This window comes from Astatotilapia calliptera, chromosome 16 (genome assembly GCF_900246225.1).
Source record: "Astatotilapia calliptera chromosome 16, fAstCal1.2, whole genome shotgun sequence".
Classification (NCBI taxonomy): Eukaryota; Metazoa; Chordata; class Actinopteri; order Cichliformes; family Cichlidae; genus Astatotilapia; species Astatotilapia calliptera.
This window is the reverse complement of record NC_039317.1, coordinates 11,504,196-11,522,095: the sequence shown is the minus strand read 5'-3', so window position 1 is coordinate 11,522,095 and position 17,900 is coordinate 11,504,196. Positions and strand designations below refer to the sequence as shown.

At 39.4% G+C, this 17,900-nt stretch overlaps 1 protein-coding gene across 1 annotated transcript; it reads right to left on the bottom strand.

Annotated features, from left to right (window-relative positions):
- Positions 1-1,328: 1,328 nt before the first annotated feature.
- On the bottom strand, positions 1,329-17,212 carry LOC113007534 (CD209 antigen-like protein C). The gene is made up of 7 exons (XM_026144203.1): positions 16,914-17,212; positions 12,299-12,392; positions 12,098-12,199; positions 11,895-11,999; positions 11,162-11,304; positions 2,061-2,164; positions 1,329-1,692 (listed from the first exon to the last, which is right to left on the bottom strand). The coding sequence occupies exons 2-7, from the start codon at positions 12,357-12,359 to the stop codon at positions 1,542-1,544; spliced, it is 666 nt and encodes a 221-aa protein (XP_025999988.1). The 5' UTR covers positions 12,360-12,392; positions 16,914-17,212; the 3' UTR covers positions 1,329-1,541.
- Positions 17,213-17,900: the final 688 nt, after the last annotated feature.

The window sequence follows — 17,900 nt, the reverse complement described above, 5'->3', positions numbered from 1 at the left end:
ATTAAGGTTCCAGGAAGTGATGCAAGATAATGCTAAAATATTTTCAGAAATTTTAAAAAATGATTCATTATCAAAGTATTCTAAACTATAAACACATACATATAGTATTGTGCAAAAATCTTGGGTGACCTCACATTTCTTTATATTTTGAAAGGAAAATGGAAAATCTGTTAATTTACTGAAACAAGTCCAAACATACATAGTAATACACCATGTAAAGCAAAACTAGAATCTGACTGATTATAATGATGTTGAAAAGTAACATTTGGTATGGCAATGACTGCTCTTTAAGCAGCCTAAACTCTCTTAAACTTTCATGTAATTTATTTAAGTAGTCTTCAGGAATAGTTTAGATTACTTGAAGGATTTTCCTATTGCCTGTAACGATGATCCCACACTGTATTGTGCTCTGAGGCTAATCGTGACTGATATGGCATGCTGTTACTACAATAACAGTGTGTTTGGGGTCACTGTCAAAAAAACAACTTGTTGCCAGTCAAATGCTTTCCAAATGGCATTACCTGGTGGACAGAAATCTGACGGTACTTTACCATGTTTACACTTCCCTCAGTGTTGACAAATTCCTCAACACCACTGGCTGAAATGTAGCCCCAATTCATGACAAAGCCTCCACCATGTTTTACAGATAGCTGTAGACATTCACTGTTGTAGCTCTCCCCTGAATTAAATTTGGTTTCATCACTCTACTATACATACCACCACATATTTTAACTACAAACAGTAGATAGTAGATAGATCAATGGAAGGGCCAGATATAAGATATCTATATGTGACACATACTCCTTTGCATCTTTCCTTGACCACATAACAGGCACTGTTTTTTAAAAAGGAGGCACGAGTTAACTTTTTGGAATATTCAACCAAGACTGCCAGAACTATGTATGCACTGATGGCTGATCTGGGGAGTGACAAACAGGAGGGAAACAAGACACTGGTGAAAGTAACACAGATGAGAACAGCCGCAAAAACAGGTGAAAACAGAATCAAGAAGTAAAACTAATACCGGACGCAAATGGAAAAGAGGAAACATGCAAACGAGAAGTAACACAGGCATGAATATAAACACTCAATAACACAGAAATCAAATGGAGAAAGGAACAGAGAAAAACTGCAGGAAATAAAGCTACCTCTCAAACTACCTAATAAAAATCAATATTTGAAACAAATGTGACACAACTGAAAGAATAAAGTAAAATAAAATTTTTAAAGACTCAATAATAGTGTCAAAATAAAACAATTTATTGACATAACAATGAAATCAAAACAGGATTTCTTCTAAATACAAAACTCAGAACTGCAAAGCTGGAATAAAAATACAAAAATAAACAGAAAACATAACCACCTATATTTAGCTCTGCTTGTTTTGTATAATGATATTCCTCTGACAGTCTCCACTGAAAGGAAAAATGCACATCAGCTACAACAAAATACCTCATCCTTACAGAATACAACTAACCGAAATTAAAATATAGATTTATAATCAAAGCTTAAACACAAAAACATTTATGAATAGATGATCTTTAAGAAACTGTACAGTGGTTTGGTGTTTTTTCACATATCCACTTCAGAGAAGTTGAACAGGAAAGATCATTCCAGGACTTCTTATCTTTTCTGACATGTACACAGTCTTCTTTTCCACCACTATCATCAGGTTGAGCTTCTGCCCAGTACCTACCAAACCAGTAACAATAACATCAGCTTATTTTTTATCAAGTTTAAATTCAGATGTTTGGTGTGGGTATGGAGGGTTTCATAGGAAAATTTCATATGACAACCATTTTCTTTTAAGGACATAGCATTTGTTAAACAGGTCTTTACAAAGTATACAGGCAGACAAACCCAGCAGGACATCAGGTGTGATATAATATCTTGTTTTGACTAAGGTTGCCAAAACAAGTCATCATTTAGCTTTAAGCATTTGGCCTTGTAGTTTGGCTCAACCCACTAATATGTTGACTCACCAATGAGGCATTGATGTGTAGGTTATCAAATAGATTAAATTTACTGAAAGTAATAACTTAACCAAAGTGAAGACTTACGTCAAACTTAGTGGAGTTCCATCTACCCATTTCCATGTTCCCTCCTGTTCTTTGTCATTCAAACCAATCCAAGCTTCTTCTATGGTGATTGTAGAGAGGAAGTTCTGTTTAACATGAAGAAAAAACATGCTATTTTAGTCTTGAACCACAATTTTAGCCTATGTAGTTTATTCCAATTTTATCAGGCATCTCTTTTAAAAATGCCAAACCAGCAATAATTAAAACTTTGAGTTTTCTCGCTACATGTTTCTTGCAACATTCTTCCTCAGCTCTAAATATCAATTTTCTTAAAAGCTCATATATTAAGAAAATATTAGTTATAACTGTTGGGGTTATCTCTGTTTCATCTGTATTATTGTAGTACAATATAAAGCGCTTTGAGGCAACTGTTTGTGATTTGGTGCTATATAAATAAAATGTAATTGTCACGGCTGGGGCAGCAGTCGTGTGATGTAGTGAAGGAGGACCCAAGTTGCAGACAACGGCGGTGATGCGAGTGAGTTTATTTACGGTGAACGATAATGAACTGAAGTGAGGATAAAACTAAAAAACTAAAACTAGTGAACAAACCTGAAATCATGCAAAATACAGGAAAACAGCACGGAGAATGTAGGGCAGAGATACACAGAATAACACAGACGGAGCGACGTCGAGCAGAGGCAAACACACTATAAATACACATCAGGTAATGAGGAAATGACACGCAGGGTGGACACAGCTAAAACTAATGGGCATAACGAGATTTCCTGTTTTACCTTCAAAGTAAAACAGGAAATTCATAGACTGTTTTACAAACACAAACTCAGAGATACGAACAGAACACCGGGGAAGGACACAGGTACGAATAACAGAACACTAAACACAAAAACCAAAATCCTAGGAACTAAGAAAACAAGAATTAACCCGAAACATAAGATGACACCAATATTAATCACAAAATGCTGGGTTTAACCCTTTAAGACCTACCATAGAACCAAGTGGGCCAGAGCTTATATTATATTTTTACATGTTGTAGTGCCATTGTTGGGAGCATTTCAAGTTGTTATACAGCAATACAACCATTGTAAATAACCCTGAATGCCTTTCCTTGCACCTTATTTTGGCACTCATTGCTGTTTTCTACTACCAACTTCCTGTTCGTGTGTAGAAGCTTTTATTTTGATGGGACGATTTCCTGTAAAACTGTTTTTGGCGCAGTTTTCAGCGGCAGTCGCGGGAGTTTTGAAATGTGATGGCTTAACGGAGCCTATGGTGATTTCTTTTGTCATTAGCAGCCCCCTTGATAGAGGCACAAGGTATGGTTATGATATAAATGAGGACACGTTTAGATGTTTTTGTGACAGTCGCTACATTTGTTAAATGTTACGTTGAAACGAACTTCATGTTATAAGGTTTACGATTGTAAGAGTGTGGATTATTTTGCTTACACGCTGTTTCTATGTATACATCCCCAGCTCTTACGGTGAGATTGATGGTTTACTGCCATTAAACCTTCAAAACGTCATCAGTAAAGTGTCATCCTTCATTCGGGGGGGTTCGCTACAGTAAGAGCTTACCTCCGGGAGCAGTAAGAGCTTGCCTCCGGGAGCAGTAAGAGCTTGCTTCCGGGAGCAACGAGAGAGAGAGCTTCCTGCGATCGGAACGGTAACGGCACGGCACGGAGCAGCAAGCTACAGCAACGGTCCGGTAACAAGCAATTGCTCTCAAAATGGAAAATATAGAGGGAGGTCAGTTAAACGAAAAGGAACAACGAAAGGAATTAACATGCGAAGCTGATGAAACAGCTAATGAAACGTTCCCAAGGCCATCAGAACGGCCCAGTGTGCCCACGGAGAAAATGCTCTTATATCAAAGGGATGAACAGAATAAAAGACAGAAGAAACTGCTAACCATTTATGAACATTGGAAAGGCCAGGTCAGAGTATACAGAAAAGACCTGAAAAATGATTTATCAGATTCACGGTTAGCAGAAATGGCTGATGATATTGAAAGGACAGTAAATGATATGACAAAAGCATACAGTGAATATAGAGAGCGTAATGAACCATCCCATGTCATAAGGCGCAAAATGGACTCTTGTGAATCAGTGACAAAGGACATTATGAAAATCATATCTGAGCGTTTAGCAGCTCTAGATGAGTATGATGCAGATAGAGAAAGGCAGCGCCTCCATCAGCTCTTAGCTTATGAACATGCTAAGTCCATATTTGGTACTGCATCACAGTCAAGTTACCAATCTGAAGCAAGCATTGCAGCCAAAAGAATCGATGCTGCTGCAGAATTAGCTGCAAAAGAAGCTCAGTATAAAAATCACACAAGAGGAAATAAAACAAAAACAAAAAATAAGAGAAATGGAAGAGAAACACAGGAGGGAATTGGATGCACAAAGGTCTGAACTAGAGCGTTTACAAGCAGAAAAGGAAAGGCAAGCAGCACGTGCAAAATTAGAGATTTATGACAAAGAGTTTAAAGTTGATATGGACAGTCAGTTAATGTTACAGAGCAATGGGATGTGTGTTATCAACCAAAGCTTTGAACAACCAGCCTCAGAGCTCTCTACAGGTTCATATCACCCGCATGTGGAACAATATGCATCCATCCCTGTCGATAATCCTCTACAACAACTGCAATCACAAATTGTCACTCCATCGCCTCCCACAGACGTATTGCAGCTGGCTAAAGCTATTCAAGGCAGCATAGCAGTAAGCAGAATTCCAGTGCCTGTGCCCATCGTGTTCAGCGGAGATCCCATCACCTACATCGAATGGAAGGCTTCCTTCATCTCACTGGTGGGCCACAAAGGTATATCTCCAGCTGAAAAACTGCATTTGTTAAAAAGGTATATCACTGGTCCTGCTCTTAAGTGTCTTGAGGGCATGTTCTACCGCAGTGATGAAGAGGCATACAAAGATGCATGGAAAAGACTTGACCAACGCTATGGTCAGCCATTTGTTGTTCAAAAGGCATTCAGAGACAAACTGTCAAAGTGGCCTAAAATCCACTCAAAAGATGCAGAAGATCTACGGACCTTTTCTGATTTTCTCACAACCTGTCTGCAAGCAACACCACATGTAAAGGGCTTAGAGATACTAAGTGACTGTGAGGAAAACCAAAAGTTATTGCATAAGATTCCAGAATGGCTTGCCACACGTTGGAACCGTCAAGTCACAGTTGCTCTCATGAAAGGCAAAGATTTTCCCTCTTTCAAGGATTTTGCAGAGTTTGTAGCACTCGAGGCAGAAATTGCATGTAATCCTGTGACTTCTTCATATGCACTCTATTCATGCAGCTCATCCTTGGAGAAAAGGTACATAAGGGAGACCAAACCAAACAGATCTGTGACTCAAGTCACAAGCCACAGTACAAGGAGAAAAAACTAAGTCAAATGACACAAGGTTAAAGGTGGCCTGCATGTTCTGCAAAGATGAAAGTCATCAGTTGTCAAAGTGCCCAAGCTTCTCAGAGAAGTCACTAGACCACAAACGGACATTTGTGAAGGAAAATAAACTGTGCTACGGGTGCTTAAAGGTGGGCCACAATGCCAGAGACTGTCGTCATCGCCACAAATGTGACACTTGCAAAGGACGACACCCCACCTGTTTGCACAATGAGAGTCACATGGCAAATGAAAGGCCTCAGAGCTCTACAAACGTCGCTTCAACCACAGAAAATGACACCATGGCAGCCACAGCTCTGAATGTTACTAAGGTGGGTCAATCAGGTAGTACCTCCATGATTGTTCCTGTGTGGGTTTCCACTACTCAGAGTCCATCTAAAGAGCAGCTTGTGTACGCTTTATTAGACACACAAAGTGACAACACATTTGTCAGTGAGGAGATAACTAACCAGTTACAAGCAGCATCCCATCCAGTTAAGCTAAAACTAACCACGATGCTGGGAGTTCACATGACAGTCAAAAGTCAGAGAGTAGCAGGGTTACATGTGAGAGGTTATAATTCAGATGTTCACATTGACCTTCCACCCTCCTACACAAAGGACTACATCCCATTTAACTATGACAACATACCCACAAATGAAACTGCAAGGCAATGCCCCCATCTGTCAGAGATCGCTGATCAGATACCCCCTCTCCTGAGTTGTGATGTTGGACTACTCATTGGATTTAACTGTCCCAGAACTCTAGCTCCAAAACAGGTTCTACTCGGAAAAGACAATGAGCCATTTGCCATACAGACAGACCTAGGGTGGAGCATTGTTGGTGGCTCATCAGAGTCAAATGAAACTGAAACAAGTCTGCGCCGTAGGGTCATGGTAAAGGAAATGCCTGTTGTAACACCAATGGACATGATCAATGTTCTTCAATCGGATTTCAAGGACACAAAGGCACGTGACAAAACGGTCTCACAAGAGGATCTCGTTTTTCTGGAAAAACTTAAGGAAGGGATAAAGAAAAACGAACAAGGACACTGTGACATGCCTCTTCCATTCAAGCAAAGGCCAAACTTACCAGACAACAAAAGGCTTGCAGAGATCAGACTGGAACACTTAAGGAGAAGGTTGAACAAGAATGAGAACTACAAAAATGAACTGCCCACAGCACAACCTGTTGAGCTGGATCTGACCATAGGAGATCCAGAAGTCAGAAAAGTACAGACAATGTTAACTAAAGTCACAGACACTGTAAGTCTTGCTGAATGTCTAAGTAAGTTCTCCTCCTGGTCCAAAGCAATTAAGGCTGTAGCACGTCTCATAAGAAGGGCTAGACACATCAAGTCAAATGCATCAGCTACAGTGAGTGAGCAGAAAAATGCTGAACTTGTGACCATTCGACATGTACAAAGTCAAGCGTATGAACAGGAAATAAAACAGCTGAAGAAAGGAGAACAGCTCCCACATCATAACAAACTGTTTAAACTGGACATTTTCATGGATACAGATGGTCTCCTCAAGTTGGGAGGGAGACTCCAGCATGCAACGAGTGACACCTTCAAACACCCGATCGTGATCCCAAAAGAACATTGTGCAGCCAAACTCATAATATCTCACTGTCATGACAAAGTAAAACACCAAGGAAAGGGATTCACCATAAATGAAATCAGATCCAGTGGCTACTGGATTCCTGGAATGAGTAAAACAGTTGCCTCATTCATCCGACAATGTGTGATCTGCCGCAGACTCCGCAAAGCTCCAGAGGGTCAGAGGATGAGTGACCTACCTCCACATCGCTTAGAGCCCTCTCCTCCCTTCACACACTGCGGCATGGACTGTTTTGGCCCATTTGTGACAACAGAGGGAAGAAAACCACACAAACGTTACGGACTCCTACTTACTTGCTTTTGTTCTCGTGCCATTCACATTGAGTTCTTAGAGGACTTGTCTACTGATGCATTTATTAATGCATTAAAATGTTTCATTTCAATCAGAGGTGCAGTTCGACACATCCAATGTGACCAGGGAACGAACTTTGTTGGTGCTCAGAATGAGTTTAAAGCAGCTTTAAATGAGCTAGACACTCAGAGACTAAATACATACTTGACTGAAAAACAATGTGACTTTGTGATGAACGCACCCCATGCTAGTCATGCAGGGGGAGTGTGGGAACGTCAGATAAAGACTGTCAGAAGTGTGCTGAATACCACTCTGTCACTGGCTCATGACAGACTCAATGATGCTTCATTACGGACGTTATTCTACGAAGCCATGGCTATAGTCAATAGCAGACCCCTGACTATAGATAACTTGAACAGCCCCAACAGCCTAGAACCGCTCACGCCCAATCATCTGCTGCACATGAAATCCAATGCACCGTTGCCCCCACCTGGTGCCTTTTCAAATGAGGACCTGTACAGCAAGTTCCTTGCAGAGCAGTTCTGGAGCCGCTGGAAACGAGAATACATTCACAACATCATTTCAAAGCAAAAGTGGCACTCACCAAAGAGGAATCTAAAAGTAGGTGATGTTGTGTTGGAAATGGATGAACTGGCACCCAGAGGGGAATGGAGACTTGCAAGAGTTGTAGAGACTGTCAGTGGAAAAGATGGACTTGTGCGAAGGGTAAAGATCTCACTTGGAGAAAAGAGACTCAATAATAAAGGTCAACGCTCTACTAAACTATCAGTTGTTGAGCATCCAGTACAAAAACTTGTATTGTTGTTAGAAAGTTCCTAAGGTAACTCCTACATGGGTTATTTTGTTTGGGAAAATTATTCATTTTGGTTCTTATGTAAACCAATTATTCGTAATTTTGGTGGGAGTTCAATTCAATTCAATTCAATTCAATTTTATTTATATAGCGCCAAATCACAACAAAAGTCGCCTCAAGGCGCTTCATAGATACAGAGAAAAACCCAACAATCATATGACCCCCTATGAGCAAGCACTTTGGCGACAGTGGGAAGGAAAAACTCCCTTTTAACAGGAAGAAACCTCCGGCAGAACCAGGCTCAGGGAGGGGCGGCCATCTGCTGCGACCGGTTGGGGTGAGAGAAGGAAGACAGGATAAAGACATGCTGTGGAAGAGAGACAGAGGTTAATAACAGATATGATTCAATGCAGAGAGGTCTATTAATACATAGTGAGTGAGAAAGGTGACTGGAAAGGAAAAACTCAATGCATCATGGGAATCCCCCGGCAGCCTACATCTATTGCAGCATAACAAAGGGAGGATTCAGGGTCACCTGGTCCAGCCCTAACTATATGCTTTAGAAAAAAGGAAAGTTTTAAGCCTAATCTTAAAAGTAGAGATAGTGTCTGTCTCCCGAATCCAAACTGGAAGCTGGTTCCACAGAAGAGGGGCCTGAAAACTGAAGGCTCTCCCTCCCATTCTACTTTTAAATACTCTAGGAACAACAAGTAGGCCTGCAGAGCGAGAGCGGAGCGCTCTAATAGGGTGATATGGTACTACAAGGTCATTAAGATAAGATGGGGCCTGATTATTTAAGACCTTGTACATGAGGAGCAGGATTTTGAATTCAATTCTGGATTTAACAGGAAGCCAATGAAGGGAAGCCAAAACAGGAGAAATATGCTCGCTCTTTCTAGTCCCTGTCAGGACTCTTGCTGCAGCATTTTGGATTAGCTGAAGGCTTTTCAGTGAGTTTTTTGGACATCCTGATAATAATGAATTACAGTAGTCCAGCCTGGAAGTAATAAATGCATGAACTAGTTTTTCAGCGTCACTCTGAGACAGGATATTTCTAATTTTAGAGATGTTGCGCAAATGGAAGAAAGCAGTCTTACATATTTGTTTAATATGTGCGTTGAAGGACATGTCCTGGTCAAAAATGACTCCAAGGTTCCTCACCGCGTTACTGGAGGCCAAGGTAATGCCATCCAGAGTAAGAATCTGATTAGATACCATATTTCTAAGATTTTCAGGGCCGAGTACAATAACCTCAGTTTTATCTGAATTAAGAAGCAGAAAGTTAGCGGCCATCCAGGTCTTTATGTCTTTAAGACATTCCTGCAGTTTAACTAATTGGTGTGTGTTATCTGGCTTCATGGACAGATAGAGCTGGGTGTCATCTGCATAGCAGTGAAAATGTATGCTATGTCTTCTAATGATACTGCCTAAGGGAAGCATGTATAATGTAAACAGAATTGGTCCTAGCACTGAACCCTGTGGAACTCCATAATTAACCTCAGTGTGTGAAGAGGACTCTCCATTTACATGCACGAATTGGAGTCTATTAGATAGATATGATACAAACCACTGCAGCGCAGTACTTGTAATACCTACAGCATGTTCTAATCGCTCTAATAGGATATTATGATCAACAGTATCGAACGCTGCACTGAGGTCTAGCAGGACAAGCACAGAGATGAGTGTAAATAACCCTGAATGCGTTTCCTTGCACCTTATTTTGGCACTCATTGCTGTTTTCTACTACCAACTTCCTGTTCGTGTGTAGAAGCTTTTACACGTAAAACTGTTTTCCTGTAAAACTGTTTTTGGTGCAGTTTTCAGCGGCAGTCGCGGGAGTTTTGAAATGTGATGGCTTAACGGAGCCTATGGAGATTTCTTTTGTCATTAGCAGCCCCCTTGATAGAGGCACAAGGTATGGTTATGATATAAATGAGGACACGTTTAGATGTTTTTGTGACAGTTGCTACATTTGTTAAATGTTACGTTGAAACGAACTTCATGTTATAAGGTTTACGATTGTAAGAGTGTGGATTATTTTGCTTACACGCTGTTTCTATGTATACATCCCCAGCTCTTACGGTGAGATTGATGGTTTACTGCCATTAAACCTTCAAAACGTCATCAGTAAAGTGTCATCCTTCATTCGGGGGGGGGGGTTCGCTACAACCATTATAACCCAAATTTTAATAATATGTGTATAGGCTCATAAGGCCCTGATGATAAAAAAACTACATTTCCGCAAATGACGTCACTTCCAGTTTCGGGCAGGTCATGGCGGACATGCGATAGTTCGCGCTGATGGATGAAGATAGTGTTACAAACAGCTTACTACAGCCAGCTATGGCAGAACAGACCCCACACCCAGCACAGCCCGACAAAGCCAGGGGAGCCAGGACCTGCCAATCAGCCACCGGGAGTGAACCAGTAAACACCCAAGCAACCAGACACAGAGAACCACCAATGCACCAGTGTTGATATGTGTTTTTCTAAAGTACATTTAAAACAGGGGAGGGGCATGGCATCAATATGGCATCCTCTGCCAGATTACAGCTGGTGTCAGCATGAGAACCCTCAATGTCTACATGTAAAATTGAGAGTTGGGCACTAGCACCAGTGGTAAAATTGAGAGGTGGGCACCAGCACCAGTGATAAAATTGAGAGGTGGGCACCAGCACCATTTCATTTTCTTATCGTTGCCCAAAATTATACCGGTATTACCGTGAACGGTATGATATGGCCCAGCCCTAGTGCCCACCCCCAAGGACCTATATGTAAGTGTCATGATAGTGTAAGTATTTTTTTTTACACTAAGATACAATTATAGTTGTGTCAGGGTTTCCTGTGTAGATATGTGCTAAGTTGAAGACTGAAAGGTTGATAGAAATGCTTAATTTCTATTGAATACTGGGCAAAGCTATCTACATAAAATAATAGGAATATTAACTTCAATATTCATTTACAAAACAATAACTCACACATACATAAAAACTGTTACCTGTTCTTCAGGGAAGTCAATAACCACCAGATATGTTCCTCTGTCTCTGCAGTCCTTTACGGCTGCATCCCAGGAACCAGAGCTTTCAGACAGGAGATAGCAGCTATGGTTGAACCTGGTCCATCCCCCAGGACATTTTTTATCTGGAAGAAATTACCAACAAGTAATTTTTCAGCAAGTTAGTGAATTATCTTTTAGGAACTTTATAACAATGCTTATTTGATCTCTGTTTAACACACTGTACTTTGTTTGTTTGTGTGATCACTTTGTTGATGAAAGCTGGACCAGATATAGTTGATCACTGATGTGCTTTTTCATTAGCCAAATGAGACTTCCCACAAATATAATGCCTGCATACTTGGATGCATATTCTCCTGCCTCTTTGTAGTGCTGTTTAAGTGCTGAAGCACACCAAAAGGCTGTCTAATAAAGGCAAACTAATGTCTTTAAAGTGACACGTTTATGTATATTTGATCGGAAATAATTTTTCTTCTTGTCCAAAGCAAAGTGGGAGATCAATATGTTACTGCAGCCAAAATATGAAAAGCAACACCGAAAATACACCTGAACTAAATCTAAATAATGGGGAAGCAAAACAAAATATAAGACTAGATCTACTTGTTGTGGATTCTTTTTTCTTGTTTTCTTTCTTTAAAAAAAAAAAAAAAAAAAGGTTTATATGTGTTTGTAAGTTTTTTTTTAAAAACACACAACACCTCATACAATGACTCACTTTGGTTGAACAAAAAATGCAGTCCCTCAAATTCTTTAGTCTTTTCAGTGAGATTGGCTTGAAGCAGGTCTCTCTCATCAGTCATGGAAGAAAGCCTGTGACTCACTGCAGAAACATTTGCATTTAGGTCTCTCTCCTCACTCATTAAGAAAAAGAGAAGCTTGTGATCATTAGAACTGATATCAATGACCAACACAACTCACAGAGGAAACCAAGAGTAATAAGTCCAGCCAACAGGAAAACACTCAGCAGGCTTAGAGACAGAATAATAACCAAATACAAACTGCTCTTAGAGCTCCTTTGACCTGAAAAGAAAGGAAAAATAAACAAAATAGAGAACCTAATAAAATGTGCAACAGTTAAAACACCTCTGCTTTTTCCAGTTTCTGCCACTTCTTTCTTACCTGTGCGATTTGTTGCATGTGTTGGGTTGTCATGTTTCAGATTGACATAAATTTCCTCCATTGCATGAAAGGATGTTGATCATTTATGAGAGCTCTGCAGTGCAGAACATGTAAAATGTAAAAAGCCTCAAAGGTTTCAGTTATACTTTTTTTTAGAATCAGAGGAAGTAACCTATTGAATATGTGGTTTTGCAGCTATGCTACCACTGAAACTTGTGATGGCCAATTATTTTTTGGGCACTGTTAGTTACCTTCCGTGTAGCCTTCCTGTTCTCACTAGGGGCCCCTGCGTACCCCAACCTGTTCTGCAATGTGTGCCTTTTCTATTTTTATTTTTTTGTATACTATATCCCTCTTGATTGTATATGTTTGTTATTTATTCCTGTTGTCTTACTATTTATACTTTATTCCAGCCCAGCTGGTGTGGAGCACCCACAATTTTGTTGTACATGTACATTGGCAATCCGGTGTTGTGCCAAAAAGTGATTGCCTGGCAAAAAGTGATTTCCAATGTTTTCGTGTGTTTTTTATGTGTAATATCGTTACGTATGCTGCTAAATATACTTTGGTGAACAGGTATTACAAAGGTGTTATATATAAAATGTAAAAAAAATTACCTGTTTCTCAAGTATCTTTGTAACTGTGTTATTGTACTTACATTATAATCAATCAGCTCCCTATTGTCCACTTAAAATATGTTTACAGAACTATTTTTGCATTTGTTGCAATTTAAGCTGTACTCTTGGCCAGATTACTCTTAAAAGAGACATTTTTTAAAGTCAACAATAATTTTTTTTAACTGCATAAATAAAGGATACACAAAAGTCACTGCCAAAAACTGATTGTGGCTTCTACCTTGTTACAGGAATGTTGTTTGTTGCTCAAGATGACGTGATATCATTCATGAAGGATACATGTGACATATGTTTCACATATTATAGACCAACAAGTTATTTATAGCAGTGTAAATACAAGCAATCAGTTTTTGGCAAATACCGGAAATCAATTTTTGGCAGAAAATCTCTTTTTGGCACAACACCGGTCTTTAAGTGATGACGTGACAAATCCGGCTTTTGTGTTTTTAACATATTTTAATGCTTTGTATCTTGTTATATTTAATCTCCAAAAGCCCCTACAAATAGTCAGTGATCACTGTCGGCCTCTCTCAGTTTTCATTACCGCTATTCATTTTAAAGCTCAGTTTTTAAACCCTTACGATGTAACTACAGCCCAGCCCATGCAGCAGTACCGTATTTTCCGCACTATGAGGCGCACTTAACATCCTTTAATTTTCTCAAAAATCGGCAATGCGCCTTATCTATGAATTCTGGCTGTGTTTACTGACCTTGAGCTGATTTTATGTGGTACACGGCGCTCAAAAATCTGTCAAAAAATGTTTTAGTAGGACTTTGCTAAGCTACGAAGCTGCACCGCTTGATGAATTGTCTGAGCGTTATGGTTACCGTAGTCAGGAGCCTCATGGCTCATAGTAATCTGGGTCCAAAACTCCGTCCGCGTCAGGTCCCAAACAAACACTGTGTAAATTCTTTCATCTTTAATAAAATGATCAGTGTTGCTGCTTTACCAGGTGTATCAATTAAGTTTAACATCCAGGCATCCATGAAAACAGAATTTATTAAATTAAACGGAGTTAGAAGTTAGCAGGAAGTTAGTAGATAGTTAGCTCGCTGTTTTCGCTAGTTACCTTAACATGATACATCATGTTCTGACTGAGAGATTTCTGGAGAAAAAATAAAATGTACAGCTCTGCTATCACTTCCAACATGAATGAGAGAGAAAACTACATAATAGTGACGTTTGTAGGATTACTGAAGTTGGGCTAGATGGTATATAATAGGGGTGGGTTTTAATAATCGATTCATCGATTAAAATCGATTCTGGCTTGAATAAAGTGATATTGATTCATTAAAATCCTGAATTGATTTTTTTTTAATATAAATGTATTTTGCCCAAAATTCCAGAATCTCAGGTGAAACGTCACAAAATTTTGACAACCACCAAACATTTAAAACAGTAAATGGGAGCAGGTACACGGCTTCTGCACAAAGACGTAAACACAAAACGCATCAGAATCAGTGAGATGTCGCGCCTTTCTCACCGATGGCACGGACACGGTCGGGGCTGAAAGCCGACAGCTCGCTGATTCTGATCCGCGGGTCCGCGCTTTGTGTTTACGCCCTTTTTGCGCTGATTCTGAAGCTGCAGGTTTTATCTCTCTCCAAACAATATTGACTGAACCAGCAGCAAAAGAAGATCCAAACTACGCCTCACATAAACATCGTCATGAATTCACTCTGACTTTTGCTGTTTTGCTTCCACTACACTTCATGCACAGCTCTCTCTCTCTGTCTCACTCTTTCTCAGTGTACTTCAAGAACAGTTTCCAGTCTATCCCCGAAATCTGTGCTTGCTTGTTACACACAAGACTACTATTATTTAAAGACTGTCGGCCGCTGTTTTTTTTTCCTTTTACTTACTTCCGAAAAGAAAACCTAATTTCTGCCGTTCAATAGGATTCTGAACAAATGTAAACTTTTTAAAATTATACAAAATGCAAAACGCTTAGCTGTGTCTCTAATAAAACCAGAGGTAATGTTCATATGTTTATTAATGGTTTTTTTTCGTTTTTGATGTACTGCAGAATATTTTTATAAAATCCGATGCCAGGAAAATCACCTTCATGTTTTTCTGTGTTTTACCTTCAGCTACTTTGACACAAAGGCATCTGCTGTGATGCTCACACCTTTGATAAAGTCTTGCGAGTGTCAGCTTCCTTTTTATAGATACAAAATATGTAAATGTACTGATCTGAATTATAATATTTCTGACTGTCTGAGGCAAAATTTCCCAAATTCAAATCGAATTGAATCGAATCGAATTGAATCAAATTGAATTGAATTGAATCGTGGATCGAATTGATTCAGGACCTTGTGAATCGGAATGATTCGTCCATCTGCATCTTAAGGATAAAGGACACTCTTTCGAGGATGGCAATGTTCACATTTTGGACAGAGAGGACAGATGGTTTGAAAGAGGAGTGAAAGAAGCCATCTATGTCCACTGTGAGCGACCATCTTTGAACAGAGGCGGTGGTTTACGACACCAACTCTCTGCCATCTATAATCCAGTTTTGAGATCCCTTCCCAGACGCCTTAACGCCCACTCACATCCTGGGCCATCTGACCTCAGGAATTCGCATGATAAGGTGGGGCCAGGTTTCACAATGAACTCACTCGAAACTCTGGCTGATTGAGACCCACACCCAATTTCACACCTTGGCTCAGGCGATTAGAGGATCATCAGGGGGTCCTTTTGTCCCTCTGTGGGGGGAAACTCCCACTAGGGATATATCTGGGACTCTCCACCATTTGACCTTAGAACTGAAGAAGCTTCTCGGATGAGAGGTGAAACGTCTTCAAGTAACTTAAAGAAGTCCAGACGCTTTTATTTGCAAGCTCCTTTGACTATTATTATTATTATTATTATTATTATTATTATTATTATTATTATATGCTTTTATTTATTCACTTACTAATACTAATGTATTAGTAATACTAATTTTACTAATGTAAAAAATAAATTATAAAATACAAAAAACAACTATTTATAATTCAACTTTTAACTATTTAAATTTTAAATGTTTTCCTTTTACACAAATTTAAAGTGAAACGAAACAAAACAAAACACGGCAAGCCACAACACAATAAAATATAAATTAAAATATGCAAAACATATTTTCATGTAGGCCTGGGATGATTTTTTGGGACAGTGTTTTCCTGCCTAGAATTGCATACATAGGATTCAGTGAATAAACTTTCTGAATTCTTTATCATCCACAACTGAAAATAGTTGGAAATCAAGTGCAATCATTTTTGCCAGGTCTTTATCAATTGGGTTCTGTTTTGCTGGCATCACAGACTTCTGCAAAAACTGTCTAATAGAGCTCTGGGTTGGTTTAGGTGGTTGTGGTGGTATACTGCAAGATGCTGTAGATGCAGCAACAGCAACAGTTGTAGTAGACACACTAGCACCATTAATATCACACTCAACTGACTGTGTTTTATCTTCCCATTGCACTGATGGTTGGAGAGTTCTCAGGTGCCTGTGCAGGTTGTTTATGGAGCCGGCTCTGTATGATATCCTTTTCTAGCAGACTCTACACGCTGCCTATGTATTGTCAACAAAATTGAAATGGTTCCACATTTTGCTTCTTTTCGTGGTGTCACTCATTTTCTTTACTGTACCTTTCTAATGTGACGATGTTGTCTCTTATTGTTGTCCCTGGCTCTCACTCTCACTCTCCCTCCTGCTCTGTTCCTGTGCTACTGCGAGTGTAACTACTGCCCCTCCCCATCTGCTCAGCGCAAACAGAAGGCTTATGTGCGGCGAAAAGCGAAAAAAAGAGAGAGAGAGAGTGAGAGAAAAAACAAACAAACCATGGCTCCCATTAAGGAGGTACTTGAAATTATTTATGCCACAAGTTGTGTTTCCTTTCCTGTAGAATACCCAGAATTTATGTATTCTTTAAAAATGAAAAAAAGAAAAGCTTTTCTTTTTCTTTTTTTGTTTTGGCTAAATGATTATTGTTTCACACCTGGTTCTTCTTGGTCTTGGACACTTTCTCTCTATCCCTCTCCTTCCTCATTCTTCTTTCTTTGCACTGACAATTACACAAACATACTGTATTCATTAAGAATGTTTTTTCTCTCTCTGTCCTTGTGCTGCCATTGCAAAGGTAATTGTACCAATTAAAAAGAATTTACAACAGATAAAAGATATAAACTGATTCAGATCAATTTTAAAAAAAAATTCTAATTAAATATCGACTCTTTCATTTGACTTGTACTCACTTTTTCTTCTTTAAACAAATATGTCCAAGATTGGAAAAAAAGGAATTAAACATAATTTATTCTGTTTGGTTCTGTGCTTCAACACACTGTCAATAAATGTACTGTAGATAAACAATTAATAGGAAACTTTAACAAACTGAATTCACAAAGTATATTAACTCCTTGGATGGCAAGAAGCAATATGGCTCAGAAAGCTAAAATAGATTTCAATATCTAGCAATCTAGCCTATGTTCGCTAATATTAACATAACGAAATTTGGGCATCCTTGGGGCCCCCTACAAAGGGCATAATCTCATCTTAATATTTACATTATTAAGTAATCCATCCACCCATCCATTCATCCATCCATTTGTTTCTGCTTATCCTTTTCAGGATGCTGGAGGATGCAGGTGCTGGAGCCTAGGGCTGGGTTATATCATACCGTTCACGGTAATACCGGTGTAATTTTGGGTAACGATAGGAAAATGAAATATCGCGATAGAATATGGGTAAAACGCGCATGCGCAGTGCCTACGTTTACATACGCACATGGCGGCGATGCAGAATGAGAAGAGCGAACGCGGATCGTTAAATGAAACGGATGTACCAGAATTGGTTTGTAAAAATGCTGCAACTTCAGTGGTGTGGAACTGGTTTAGCTTTCGTCTGTCAGATACACAACAAAGCACTATTTTTGGTAGAGCATGCTAGCGGGCTGTCATTATTACTGTGTTGTTTGGAAAATACAGCA